We start from the raw sequence: 13502 nt of genomic DNA, 5'->3' as shown, positions 1-13502 counted from the left end.
TATATATATATATATATATATATATAGCTTTACCACTTTATTGTTGTAATGGAGGTAAATTTTTTCTCATTTATGATAAAGGGCTTTATTGCGGACTGACAGCTCTTTAAGTATTAATCGTTTAAAACGATAGCGCATGGCTGAAGTGGCGTACAAGTCTCGTTTAAGTCTTACGAATCATTTGTGAGTGTTTTATTAGTTATTCATCAAAAACAAAGAGAAATGAGTGTGCGTTAACGTGATAGAGAACGGCTCGACTAAGGCTTATCATTATTACGTGTACCGATCGTTATTCTCATCTGTTTTATATTGTCAATAGCACTGATTACGAACAAAAGAGTAGCGTATGTATATGTGCATCAGAAGAAGAATATGGACTTCTGTGCAGCATGCATACCAAATGAGTTTCTTTCGAACGCTTGAAGGCGAAACTCTTACATTGCAATTCGAGGCGTAGCTATATCCATCATTCGTAGCGTATATTTTTGAACTTATTACCTCATCTTTTAAGTTAATTATAAAGCACAAGACACGTTTTTTAAATGCAGGATGGAACGGAGGCAGCTCGGGCAGATGTTATTTATTGCGTTATTTGCATTAGATACGTGTACGTATATGTGTATATATATATATATAATATATATAAATATATAGATATAATATTTTATAAGTACGTGTAGTTTATAGCGTTATCGCAGATGTAGCAATCTGATGCGTAAACAGTTTGCAGTATTTGACGAATACGGTCTACGTTGATGCATTTGAATTCCTCATCGCAATACGATTTCTATATGCTTTCGAAAGCAAATAGGTTCGTTGAAATATTTTCGGCCGACGCGATAAAAAAAAAAAGAAAAAATTGGAAGAAAAAAGAGAGATTCAAGAGACTAATTAAGAATTGAGTACAATGTTGTTACATTATATTCTGCTTATACAGTAGATTTTCTATTCTTTAACTGCTTAAACGACTTTACCGCGTATGTTGTAGTACTTTATAATATATAAGAAACAATATTGCGATACAAAGAGTTAGTAAGGAATTACAGAGTATATGTAACGAGTTCGTGATTTCTATACATCATATATATAAAACATGCACATAGCATATAAGACAATCCGTTATGTCACTCCTGCGTCTATGCTGCCTGTGTATGTGTAATTCTGTCGTCTATTTGCAAGAAGAAAAAGGGAAAAAGAAAACATACTTGGATTAATGAGACGAAAATCTGTTGTCTACAGTGAAACATATCGGAATAATCTTTTTTAATAAAATTAAATAAATAAACGATATAGATTAAGTATTTAAGATTTTCAAAATAGATTTCTCTACTAACTCTAATTAACTGCAGTATGTAAGTTTACATACTTAAGTATAAGTTTATATATAATATATGTAAGTTTAAATTGGAATCCCTCTCTGACTGCGCTAGCGTTTGCAAATTGTCGACAGAATCGCGATATAGTCACTACATTTGCCATTTTCTACTCTTGGCGATCAACTTTCAGTCGAATAGAATTGTATAACAATTCGTATAACAAAATGAAGACGTATCGTCGCTGACTTAATTACACGATTGTTTAGGCATGCATTTCGACAGTAACACAGCAGTTGTATAGTATTTTAAAGCATATACATATCGCACTACGTATATTATATGCCGTAATAAGTATACCATTACATATAACTATATATAGATCCTATATAAATTGATATATTATTTGTGCGCCATACTCCAATGTTAACGTATTGTATTGTACAAAGGACAAAATGTAACGTTAAAGCTATATACTGTGTATTTATGTATATGTGTTTAAAGTCCTTAGGCTTCTAAATTCATGTCAAATTTTATGATAAAATTCTATTTATAATTTTGTATGCTATGTATGTGATATACATGTATTTTAATTTTTTAAAATTGTTTTCTTTTAGTTAATTGAAATAATTAATTTAAAATAGTTTATAATAGGTTATATTCAATTTTAATTATATATCTTTTAAATATTTTTTGCGTTATATGATATAGAAAATTACAAATTGTCTAAAATTAGCTTGAGCACGATGAGTTTCATCTTGTTTCTCTTCAAATCTTTCCATTTTTTTTAGTTTTTTAAAATTTATTATTTTACATAATATTTTTTACGTTTTTCTTACATTTTTTCTCTACATATTTTTATTTGTTACAATTATTTTGAGTAATCAATTAATTTACACGAAAAAACTGATTCCAATAAAACTTTTTTTAGACATTTTGAAACATCAAGTTTTTCTTATAAATTTAAAGAACAAAAAAAAGCGCAAGTTATGTATTGCTTTTAAATTTCATTTATATGTACCAATTTCAAAGCAACGCTTAGGAAAGTATTTCTAAAAATTAAAAATTACTTTTAAAGCTTAAACTATCTTGCTCCATCGATTTTATTAATCTTTTTATTAGCAACTTTAGTTTAAAGTAGATTTCGAGCACGAAATAAAAATTCCCGCCATTCATCCGACCAATCAGACAAGTTTCATTCGCGACCGATAGGAGACTGGAGCGCTTTAGACATCGAGATTCCCATTGACTATTATTAGTGTATTCTTTTAGATGAATCCAATCAACATTTTAGATCTAGAAGAACATATCAATAGCAGCGAGCGATTACTCAACTGTTGAATCCGCCGAACGCAGCCATTCCTACCAATTCATGGAAACGCGTCGAACGTTACGCTACACACGTATGCGGCTGCGTATCTCGTATGCACGCGTCCGCGACCGTTAGAAAATTGCGCCATTTTTCTTTTTTGCAGTTACCGAGCGAGTTGAATTGTTTGGCGGTGGAGGAAGGCAGCCGCGCAATAACCGGACGGTACCGAAAGAGACGGCCGCGGGTGGTGGTGCGCGTGATCACATAGCGGGGTCTCAGGAGGATCTCACTGGAGACGAAAGGACGAGAGCGAGTTGGTTGTGCGGCCGCACAGAAACCGGGATACGACCGGTTGGTACGTACGTATCGTCCACGTGCGCGGACGTCCACGAAGGAGCACAACGGCGAACGAGTGAGCGTCTCTCACGCGCGAATTGTGAAGGCGGCGGGCAGCGGAGGATTGATCATCGATCGAAATAAACCGGAACGGGACCGTGTGTCCGTGAAACGGAGACGTCCCGTAAACGTCGTGATACCGTCGGCCGATCGGGCCGTCACTTTTTAAGCCGGGTGTCTCGTCCGTTTGAGAACGCGATCACTCGTGAGACAAAATGTCGGTGGACGCGCTCAGCGATTCCGAGCTTCGGACGAAGCTGATGGAGTACGGGTATCCGGTGGGACCGGTGACGCAGACGACCCGCAAGATACTCGCCAAGAAGTTAAAGAACCTCATGGAGGCCCGCGGCAGCGGCGGAGGGGCAGGAGGATCCCGGCATTCGTTAGCCGCCAGGTAAGCGTTCCTTTGAAAAGATGCACCGACACGAGTTTTCTTTCAGCATGTGTCACATTTATACACTTGAAGTTTGGAGTAAGCCCGAGATTTCGGCGAAAGAGCGGAGAGAGAGAAAAAAAACAGACAGAAAGGAAAGGTCGAGTAGAATCGAAAATAATGTTATGATTCTACTGAAGTTTCAAATTTGGCGACGTCGGCGTGCGATAACAATCTTTAATGTCACAGCTAAACGAAGCACGCGACGTAAGATTCTTTTCTCTGTAGCGTCAGAAAAGATCTATTTATTTATCTCGATTCTGAATGTAAGATGATGCATGGAGCAGCAATGTTTACATTCAGTTTTTGGCAATGTGTGATGCCATAACGTTTAGTTCGCAACACTAATTATTTATAAAATATAGCTGTTTTCTTTGCGACTGTTGCTATTCCTCGAATTAAATCTATGTTGTACTGTAGAAGTTAAAAAAAATTCATGGAGTTTTAACAGAAGGCCTGTTTTCAGCTGAATTTCTTATACAATTCAGATTCTCTTTTTTTTCTTATTATAGAAGATTAATTGTGCAAGAAATTTAGCTAACAAGAATAGATTTAGCGCTAATAAGATTTTAATTTAAATATATTTATAATCTATTTCTAAATATTTCTTATGCTTTTAATTGAATTCCAATATACTAGACAATTATATGTATATGTAGAATATATTTTGTATCTCCCTTTTGATATTATTGTTTTCTTCATCTATGCATTAGATATAGCAGCGACGACACAGACGACGATACAAACACGAATGTTGTTAAGAAGAAGAAGAGTACAAATCTGCGTCGGCAAACATTGGCAAATCCTATGCCTCCACCTTCGATTATTCCCCCTGATGTTGCGAGTGTTACAAAAAATCCAGTCAAGGAGAATTTGTCGCCACCACATTCTGAGTTCAAAGATCCTAATGTGACGAATTTTGACTCAAGCATGCCTTCTGTGACTCGTACAACTTCAAAAACTACATCGAGCAAATTTAACAAGACACAGAAAACTTATGTATCTGATGGTTTAGAAACTGGATCGGACTCGGATGTCGTGGAGGATGCTGGAAGTTCATATGGACGCTCATACGATAAGTATTTGTCCAATCCAAGCAGCAGACTGTATGATTCTCGAGTATACGATCGCGGGACTTTCGATTACGATCAGATATCTAAAACGAGGCCATCTTATGGATGGAAGGACAGCAAATACAATGTATCTCCTTTGAAGCCAAGCGTCTCTCCGATTCAATCCACAAAGGAAGACGTGAGTGGAAGGGACAATACGAATCAGAGGGATCTTCTTGCAAATTATGAAACTCCATTTTTATCAGAGTTTACAAGGAGACTCAGTTCACAATCTTTAATAAACACAAATACACCACCATCAACGTTGTCCAGCTTAAAAAGTAAGTGAATCTCTTAATATATACAATAAAGCCTAATATACTTTAATATGAGACACTTATTTTGAACCAAATGTTACGCTCGCACCTCTATAATTAATTAAAAAATTTTATTTGTAATTTTATTTATTTAGTTTATTTAGATCAAATTAATTATTAAAAAATATATCTGTTTAGTTCAAAATAAGAATTTTATATTATACTCATGTATTTAATTCGTGCGTTTATCTCACATAAAAACTTTTTATAACTTTAGATCCTACATTACGCCATACTTTGACTTCTGGTTTACCAGAAGTGAAAGAGAGAGATTCGAATGGTCACTTCTCTTCCTTAAGGAACATGTATTCGTCAACTCAGCTAAGGTATATATAAATTATTTTATTTGAATTATATGTAATGTATAATAATAAATATTATTTAGCTCGAGATATACTGCATCGTCCGCTGACAGGGTTCGAGATATTTTCAGTAGAGCGACATATAAACCGACGACAAATACAGACATGGAGAATGTACGAAATAATCAGAACATCGTATCGATGGGCCTCGTGGCAGTACTTGCCCTATTCTTTGTAGTTCTTGCAATAATATATTTGGGACTTGGTGGGGAAACCGAGACGCTTCCATCGCTTTCATCGGGTAGGTATGCCGAGATATAACTAGGAAAGATTTCAGAGACCGATAAACTTTCAAGGGAAGAGATTTCCTAGAAATATACGCTTGATTGTCACAAAGCACAATGTATATGCTTTTTTATCAAATCAATTTTGGCCTACAGAATGCAAGTTATTATATATTTATAACTAATTATTACTAACGTTAACGGCTAATAAAGTAATTGTCTCGAGCTTACTAAATTAAACGTACAAGAGAATGTCTTGAATTGTACTTTCTTTTTTCTATATATATATTTACATGTATAATAAAAATCAAATATCTCTTGAATTAATTTGGATATTTTATTTCCTCTTTTCCCGTTCTTTCAATGCATCTATATTCCAGTTTATTTCACCTATATTTGCGAATACGTTTTGTATCATTTAATTTAGACTATAATACGATGCTTATTTATATACAGAGATAAAATTTATGTGTAGCTCGGAAAAATATATCAATTGAATGGAAATATTATTCAAGTTTTTGTAGAACAGACAAATTTTAAAATTTAAGAATATGAGTTATTTGTCGCTATGTAAAAAAATAATTAAATTGATATATGATTTTAAATTTATTGTATCTTTTGTTCAATATATTTACTTTTTAGAATCATTGAATTTTCAATCATTATTTGTAACATTTAGACATTCTTTTTAATCTTCTATATACATAACAAATATAGTTTATTTTGAAGAATTGATTTGTTTGTATACAAGGGAGAAAGTAGTTTCATACGAGACTTTGATTTTTTTCAAATAAAGGATTGCCATTTTCATTTTCATTATTTTTCTTGCTTATATGGTTGTTTAAAAAAATGACAGTTTTTCGTTTGAAATAAACATAATTTGAAACTGCCTCATACAATTATTCCCATTTTTTCAATGTTATATAGATTAATGATTTATTTAGCTTATATATAGTTTCATATCACCTGTATTTATAGATAACAACATACCGCAATGTTTCTTTGATGGAGCTCTTGATCTTAAAGCGCCTGGAGTAAATTGTATAATGAAGGAAAATATAGAATCTGTGTTACAATTGTTAAGACATTTGCAACCCATTCTAACGGGAAAAACGATATCTAAAATATGCGAAAATTCGAATGAGAAACCATACTTGACTAATGCGGATATAGTGGAAATGTTTACGAGCGAGAAAGTGGTGGGTTGAGAACTAGAATTAATTTCGTTTAACGATTGTATATCAATAATTCTTCATTTCCAGACAAGCCTTGAGGTGAAGGAGGACTTGCATAGCGCGCAATTTTTAATCATTAAGAATCCGAAATGGGGCATTTCGCTTATCGATGTAAATGACGATAATGGAGCAACCATGGAAATATTGGATACTTTAGTAAATATATTCATCTATTTCTCTTTTTTAGGCGTAGAAATATATTATCGTATTAATACATTTGTTTAATTGTTACAGGATAAATTATTTTCCGCTCGTCTAAATGGAAAAATTGGAATGGCAATTTTAAATCCTGTGCTGCCAATGCAATGCCTTGTTAAGAACAAAATTTTTACCATCATTTCTTCTGCTCTTATAGTGGCAATCGGTAAAGTTCTAACAGATTGTTTATTTGAGAAAACTTCCTGAACCTTGTTCTATGTTATAAGATCCTATGTGCATGCCGTTAATATATGATGTATATATTCATAAGATTATTATTCACTACTTTTTTATGGTGTACTGTAAGCTATACTTTAAGTAAAGTAGTTTAAAATGATTCTCTATGCTTTGCCGATATAATTTTGTCTTTAATATATTGTCGTAAACTGAAATTACTTTGTAACGAGACATTTCTTTTTTTATATCCTGAAGTGCATCGAAAGATACATATTTTTCATATAGATATTAAATGTATAAAAAAAAGAAATACGTATTACAAAAAATTTACAAATAATTCGCAAAGTAATATCTGTTTACGATATTGCAATGCATACATAGACAGAACTACATGTATCGAAAGATTTGTACTAGTACCTGTGCATCTTCAGTCTCATTAACAGGTATCGGAATTTATAAATCGTACTTTTGGTACCTAAGATACAAGAAAAATATGGAGAGAGAAGTATTTAAGCTTGTTAGCGATATTATAAGTATCGTTGAGACACATCACCAAAATGCGTCCACGCAACCCGGCGCGCAGGAAACTTTCCTTGCTATTAATCATGTGCGAGATAATCTTATTCCACCAAAAGATCGTAAAAGAATGACCAGCCTTTGGGAAAAAGCAGTCAAGTTTCTAGATGAAAATGAATCCAGGTAAAAAAATCTTTTGTACGTCTTTATTTTATATCTTACAGTTATGTAACGGGATATGATCTTGATCTGTAGAATTCGAAGAGAAGTGCAGCAAGTGGCAGGTGAAGAGTTTCATGTCTGGCGATGGTTGCCAAATAATGCTTTGAATAAATCTCCTGTGCAAAACGCGGCTTTGGGTAAGAAACCGAAGGTCTGGCAAGGACAAGCGTTCGAAACGATGGAGGGGTCAGTTAATAGCTTGACTTGTTCGCCGACACCCTGCTTGAAAATCAGGCACATGTTTGATCCAGATATGTAAGTAATGCATGAGTGCGTCTATAATCTAAAATTGATTAATGATTTAAGTCACTTTTTACTACGATATAGCGAAACCGAAGACGACTGGGAAACGAGAGTGCAAGATGCCATCTTAGAGAAGTGTGGGGAGGGTGTAAAGATACTTCACATTCGAGTAGACATTGGTAGCCGTGAAGGTTGCGTTTATATGAAATGTATGTCGCAGGAAGATGCTGGCAAAGCTTACAGGGCATTACATGGTTGTTGGTTCGATGGTATGTGTAACAAAAACTATAATTCTTATTCTATAAACTTAATTCTCAAACACTGGCTGTTGGCGTCTCATGTGTACACAGAATTTCGCTAATATTATTGATAATGAATGATTTATTAAGACCGTACATGTGACCGTACAATATACAACAAATAAGAGTTTAATGCCTATTATGATCGAAGCTAGATCAGGCCTGTCCAATTTGAACTCCGGAACCAAAACGCAAAGCCGTCGACACAAAAAAATTCAATGTGGGTAAAATTGCGGAGACTGTAAAGTATTGATTCGCATCTAAGTGACGCTTATCAACAGTTCATAGTTCTTAAAATCTTATTCACATTGAATTTTTGTACATCGATGGCTTTGCGTTTTGGCTCCAGAGCTCAAATTGGACAGGCCTAATCTTAGATGCTTTTAAATAATTTCTATGTGAATTTATATACTAAATAGTCATTTAAACTATCGAAATGATTTTTCGGACTTATAAATATAATTAAACTACTATAGTAATATCACAAATTAAATTGATAAGCAATTTAATAATTTGACATCCTATTAAAAAGATGTTAATGTATTGAAAAACTGTAAATAAATTTATTAAATTATTAAATTGAGTATCAGTTTAATTTGTGATATTACTATAATAGTTTAATTGCGTTTATTCGAAAAATCATTTCGGCGCGCAGTTCAAATGACTACATCTTTAGCATATAAATTTACACAGAAATTATTTAAAAGTACTTAAGATCCAGTTTGGAGCTTTAATAGACATTAAACTCTTAATTATTGAAAAACTTATGAAACATAATATTAATGAAGAAGTGTTAAAGATATAGGCCTATATTCAAAACGCGCTTTTTATCTCTAAAATTCTATAGTATGCGTAACGTAAATTATAGCATGTTAGCGCGCTAACATCGTTGTAAGTACGTTCTGAATATGAGCCATAATATTAGTATATAATTTTTTCTTTTTAATAATATAATCCTTGTTGCAAACTTATGCCAACATTATGCTAATTTTATATTGATTTTAATGCATATACTGCAATGTACTTCAATGGACAATCTTTGAAGAATCAATTGTTTCACACCTCGGGCTGTGCTCCATTTGATGCTTACACATTGGCGAGTATCATTTGTCTTTGTTTAATATTTTATAAGTAGCAAGGATGAAGTGATTCCAAGAACGTTACAAGCATTAAGTGCTGGAATGTACCCCAGGTGCGCGAAAAAATTGATTCTTCAGAGAATCGCTTATCTTTATTTTAGGATTTACATTTTCTTTGCAGGTAATTTAGTGACTGTGAAGTACCTGAGATTAGAGCGTTATCACGAGCGATTTCCAGATGCCGCCCGCTGCGTGACGCCTCTCAAGCCAAGTAACAATCAACGATTATCCATGCAAGCGCATTACTGGCAGAGTCCGGCGGAAGCAAATTAAAAAATTCAGCAAAATAAAAACATTTTTGTTTGGACATTCTGACCGAGTGTGAGCTCTTGTGTTAAAAATCACACAATTATCCTGCTGATTAGAATTTGTGGAATCTGTCTACTTTTTATTTATTCCGTAACATACCTACGTGCTGTACAGCACAAATACATGTTGTAGGATTGAAGACATTTCTATTTTATAAGAGCATTTTTTTTAAATTTACTAACTTGTGTATTATATTCTACTTTGTATCTTTTATGAAACAAGACGGAAGACATACGTGTTTTTAATAGTTGAGTAATAATAATTATAATATTGATAACAGCACACAGTTAACATTAATATATGATTAAATATGCTTTTAAAGGGCTGTAAAAAATTTTTCATCTGAGTTTTATAGTATTTTCAAGTAGCAATATATATATGCGTAAGCATAACGTACATTGCATTCTCTATAGGCCTATCCAGATTAATTTAGCATCTACTACACGAAGCATACATGCAGAGAAATCGATTAGTCGTATATCTAATATGCAGAATGCGGCAGAATACAATTTCCTATACATTTTCGCGTGATCTGTATGTATGTCTACGCCATTATCATTAATGAAAATATTGATTCAGTTATTTAAGATTGTATTTTAACAATCCTTTTTTATAATCGCATAAGAGTTATTTTTTACAATATGTATCATAAAAATGTACAGTAAAAGTAAGATTAAAAGTAAGATTAAATCACTTTGTAAAAAGATATTAAGTTAAATAATAGAATGGAAACTGAATAACGTTGATTATTGTTTAAAGAGTAATAAAATTGCGGAAAAAATTAACGTATGCATTATAAAAAGGTTTAGAGTATATGTATTCACATACGCACACATTTATTATACTATAGTAAATTAAAGAATATACATTTATGGTAAAAATAAAATAAATTAGAAAATTGTACGTTATATATATTAAGTTCAATAATTACAGAGTTAATTGATATTGCCATCCGAGTTTCAAGATTCGCACCTGTAATGCGACATTAATTTTGTAATCTATAATTATCCCGAGATTATTTCGCAAACATTTATTAATTATTTAATTTATTCGACAATAGTTTACTGAGGGCGATATACTTATTTTAAAACTTTTTTTTATCATTTTTTATTGCATTTATTATCGAGCGTGCTATGGTTTTGATATTTACCGTAGAGGGCGTAAATTCACAGTAGGCGTTTTTGGACTTGTCATAATAAAATAGTGAATAATACGCAAACATAACCTGAAACCGCATCGCGAGAGAATTTAATTTATTACGGGTTATGCTTATTGATCGAAAGTGATTGCGCGAGGTGCGAGCTGTCAAAAGGACTGAAAATGAAGTATTCCACGTCGCCGCCAACAAGTCGGTGTCACTCGCCTGTTCCGACAGAATTCTCATCCTCGTTGCCGATGCCGATCGTTTACAGGTAACGTCACGGATATGCATCGTCTTATTTTGTTGTAATTTATAACTTAAATATTAACGTATCCACTTTCCATTCCATCATTTAACTTTATTATCTTTTCACAAAATGATTTGATCTCACATTGCATGCATTTTAGAATTGTTATTACTATAGTTTATCACTTTGTTTTAAGGTAAAAAAAAAAACGTAGTAAAGTGGCTTGATTAAATGACTTGTTATCTTGCAGACATAATTGTATGGGGGCGGCGACAAAAAGCTACAAATATCTGAGAAAATTGCTGAAGTTCGAACAGATGGATTTTGAGTTTGCTATGTGGCAGATGATCTATCTATTTGTAGCGCCACAAAAAGTATATAGAAACTTCCAAAACAGAAAACGTATGTTACATACCGATATATCAGATATACTAGTAGTATATATTTTAGTCTTACGATTTTTCCATTGGATTTTTGTAGAAACAAAATCGCATTTTGCAAGAGATGACCCTGCATTTTTAGTATTGGTCATGGGTTGTTTCTGCATATCTACTATCGGTTTAGGATTGATGCTGAATTTAAGAATATTTCAATTCATGAAGTTGTTGCTTTATATGATGTTCATTGATTATCTAGCTGTTGGATTGTTAATAGCAACGATATTTTGGTAAGCTAATTGTAAAGTTATACTGCTTTTTAAGATTACTGCTTTTTTATGACTATACTTTTTGTAAAAAAGAGATATTAATTAATGCTCTAAAATCAACTTATCCATTTCTACTAATGTAGAATAACTTTAATCTCGGTTTGATTTATTTTTTTCTAATGCCTGTTTCTATCAATGTAGACACAGACTTTTATAAATAGACTGCCAACTTCGCCTCCATGTTTGAAGACAGCGCTGGGCAGCGCCATATTTGAGTTCTCTCACTCACACATGTATAAATTACATGGATAAATTTACATGATACTCGTAGACAGGATACGTACATATGCATATGGAAACTAAAACAGACAGCTCAGAATCAGGTTTATCTCTTTCTATCAAATTGAGTCAGCAGTCTGTTTATATAAGTCTGTGAATGTAGATTAATTTTAATCTCGATTCAACTTATTCTTCATCTTTAATTTAAAGAAAAAAATGAAGAGTAGATTAAATTGAGATTAAAATTAATTCATATTAGTAGAAATTAACATTAATCAATTAAAGCTAGCTCAAGTTTTAATTCTATATATTTATTTATAGGTTTATAACAAATCGATATCTCAGGATAGACAGAACACAAGACGTTGAATGGGGCTATGCATTTGACATCCACTTAAATGCAGTGTTTCCTCCATTAGTTATACTTCACATTTTACAATTATTTCTATATAATGGTTGGATTTCACATATATTTTGTATCAAAGATGCACCATCAAATATTATTTAATGCATTTCATTTTTGCAGGTCTTATAAATAACGATACATTTTGGGGGCGATTCATTGGGAATACTTTTTGGTTTATATCTATTGGTTATTATATTTACATAACGTTCCTCGGTTACGCAAGTAAGAACGCAAAGTTTAAGTAGTCATCTCTTCTCTTTTTATTGTTTTAGATATGTTGATTGTTATTCTTATTTCAGGTATCGAAATACTCCATAAAACTCATTTGATATTGTCCACTCTACCTATAATGCTGCTGACATATATTACTACATTATGCGCCGGTATTAATATTAGTTATTTAGTTATAGAATTCTACCGTTATCGCGCTTTGTAAAATATTTTTATTATATCTGTATGAATGTCGGAATAATACTGGTTGTACAGTATAGAATTCTGGAATTGATAAAACAATGTCATCGTTCTACTGTGGAATCTCCCCTTGATTTTCGCTTTTATTTTATTATATATATTCTCCGTTTTTACTTGTTTCCTTATTCTACGATTTTGTTCTACATGGCAAGCAGATGGAGCAGCGGGGGAAAATGTCAAGAGAATTTCATTATACAGGTACTGTTTCCGAATAGATATTGAAGATATTTTTTCAACGTTATTGCTTGCATTTTAAGAATGATTTTACATAATATATTTATTTTTTCGCTTGTATTTTTAAGAGAACTATCGCTACGTTTTAAATGTAATCTGCTTAGCAGCGAGTATTTATTGCGAGAATTTTATTGTGATGCTTCTTAAATTCAAAATATCGCTGATACTAGTGTAGAGACCTACTAGTGTTTTAATTTGGAGACCTATAATAGCAAGTCTATTAGATCCTATACAGGTATTTATAATTTAATTTTATACATTTAAAATCGTC

General features: G+C 32.6%; 2 protein-coding genes across 4 annotated transcripts; both read left to right on the top strand.

Annotated features, from left to right (window-relative positions):
• The first annotated feature begins 2779 nt into the window (after positions 1 to 2779).
• LOC108754586 (inner nuclear membrane protein Man1) lies at positions 2780 to 10086 on the top strand. 3 transcript variants are annotated; one of them, XM_018497024.1, is made up of 11 exons: positions 2780 to 3415; positions 4168 to 4847; positions 5101 to 5209; positions 5299 to 5486; positions 6448 to 6668; positions 6732 to 6860; positions 6939 to 7068; positions 7511 to 7778; positions 7851 to 8072; positions 8145 to 8329; positions 9620 to 9771. In XM_018497024.1, exons 1-11 carry the CDS (start codon positions 3237 to 3239, stop codon positions 9769 to 9771), a joined length of 2463 nt encoding a protein of 820 aa, XP_018352526.1. In that variant the 5' UTR covers positions 2780 to 3236. The 3 variants fall into 3 exon arrangements, with proteins under 3 accessions (XP_018352526.1, XP_018352525.1, XP_018352524.1); XM_018497023.1 differs by having other exon boundaries at positions 5269 to 5486; positions 7523 to 7778; XM_018497022.1 differs by having other exon boundaries at positions 3237 to 3415; positions 5269 to 5486; positions 9620 to 10086.
• Positions 10087 to 10973: 887 nt separating this feature from the next.
• Positions 10974 to 13060, top strand: LOC108754546 (protein unc-50 homolog). Its single transcript, XM_018496949.1, has 6 exons — positions 10974 to 11219; positions 11446 to 11597; positions 11676 to 11862; positions 12442 to 12575; positions 12647 to 12748; positions 12826 to 13060. The coding sequence occupies exons 1-6, from the start codon at positions 11128 to 11130 to the stop codon at positions 12960 to 12962; spliced, it is 804 nt and encodes a 267-aa protein (XP_018352451.1). The 5' UTR covers positions 10974 to 11127; the 3' UTR covers positions 12963 to 13060.
• Positions 13061 to 13502: the final 442 nt, after the last annotated feature.

Source organism: Trachymyrmex septentrionalis, unplaced genomic scaffold (genome assembly GCF_001594115.1).
Source record: "Trachymyrmex septentrionalis isolate Tsep2-gDNA-1 unplaced genomic scaffold, Tsep1.0 scaffold8, whole genome shotgun sequence".
NCBI lineage: Eukaryota > Metazoa > Arthropoda > Insecta > Hymenoptera > Formicidae > Trachymyrmex > Trachymyrmex septentrionalis.
This window is presented reverse-complemented; position numbering and strand designations above follow the sequence as displayed.

What these genes read in the sequence shown, in the direction of transcription:
- LOC108754546 (XM_018496949.1), top strand. Translation starts at nt 11,128, where the DNA reads ATGAAGTATTCCACGTCGCCGCCAACAAGTCGGTGTCACTCGCCTGTT. An exon ending in TTAATAGCAACGATATTTTG is followed by an intron (nt 11,863 to 12,441) that starts GTAAGCTAATTG and finishes ATTTATTTATAG; the next exon opens with GTTTATAACAAATCGATATC. An exon ending in AACGTTCCTCGGTTACGCAA is followed by an intron (nt 12,749 to 12,825) that starts GTAAGAACGCAA and finishes TTCTTATTTCAG; the next exon opens with GTATCGAAATACTCCATAAA.
- LOC108754586 (XM_018497022.1), top strand. Translation starts at nt 3,237, where the DNA reads ATGTCGGTGGACGCGCTCAGCGATTCCGAGCTTCGGACGAAGCTGATG. An exon ending in GCTTCCATCGCTTTCATCGG is followed by an intron (nt 5,487 to 6,447) that starts GTAGGTATGCCG and finishes CTGTATTTATAG; the next exon opens with ATAACAACATACCGCAATGT. An exon ending in CTAGATGAAAATGAATCCAG is followed by an intron (nt 7,779 to 7,850) that starts GTAAAAAAATCT and finishes CTTGATCTGTAG; the next exon opens with AATTCGAAGAGAAGTGCAGC.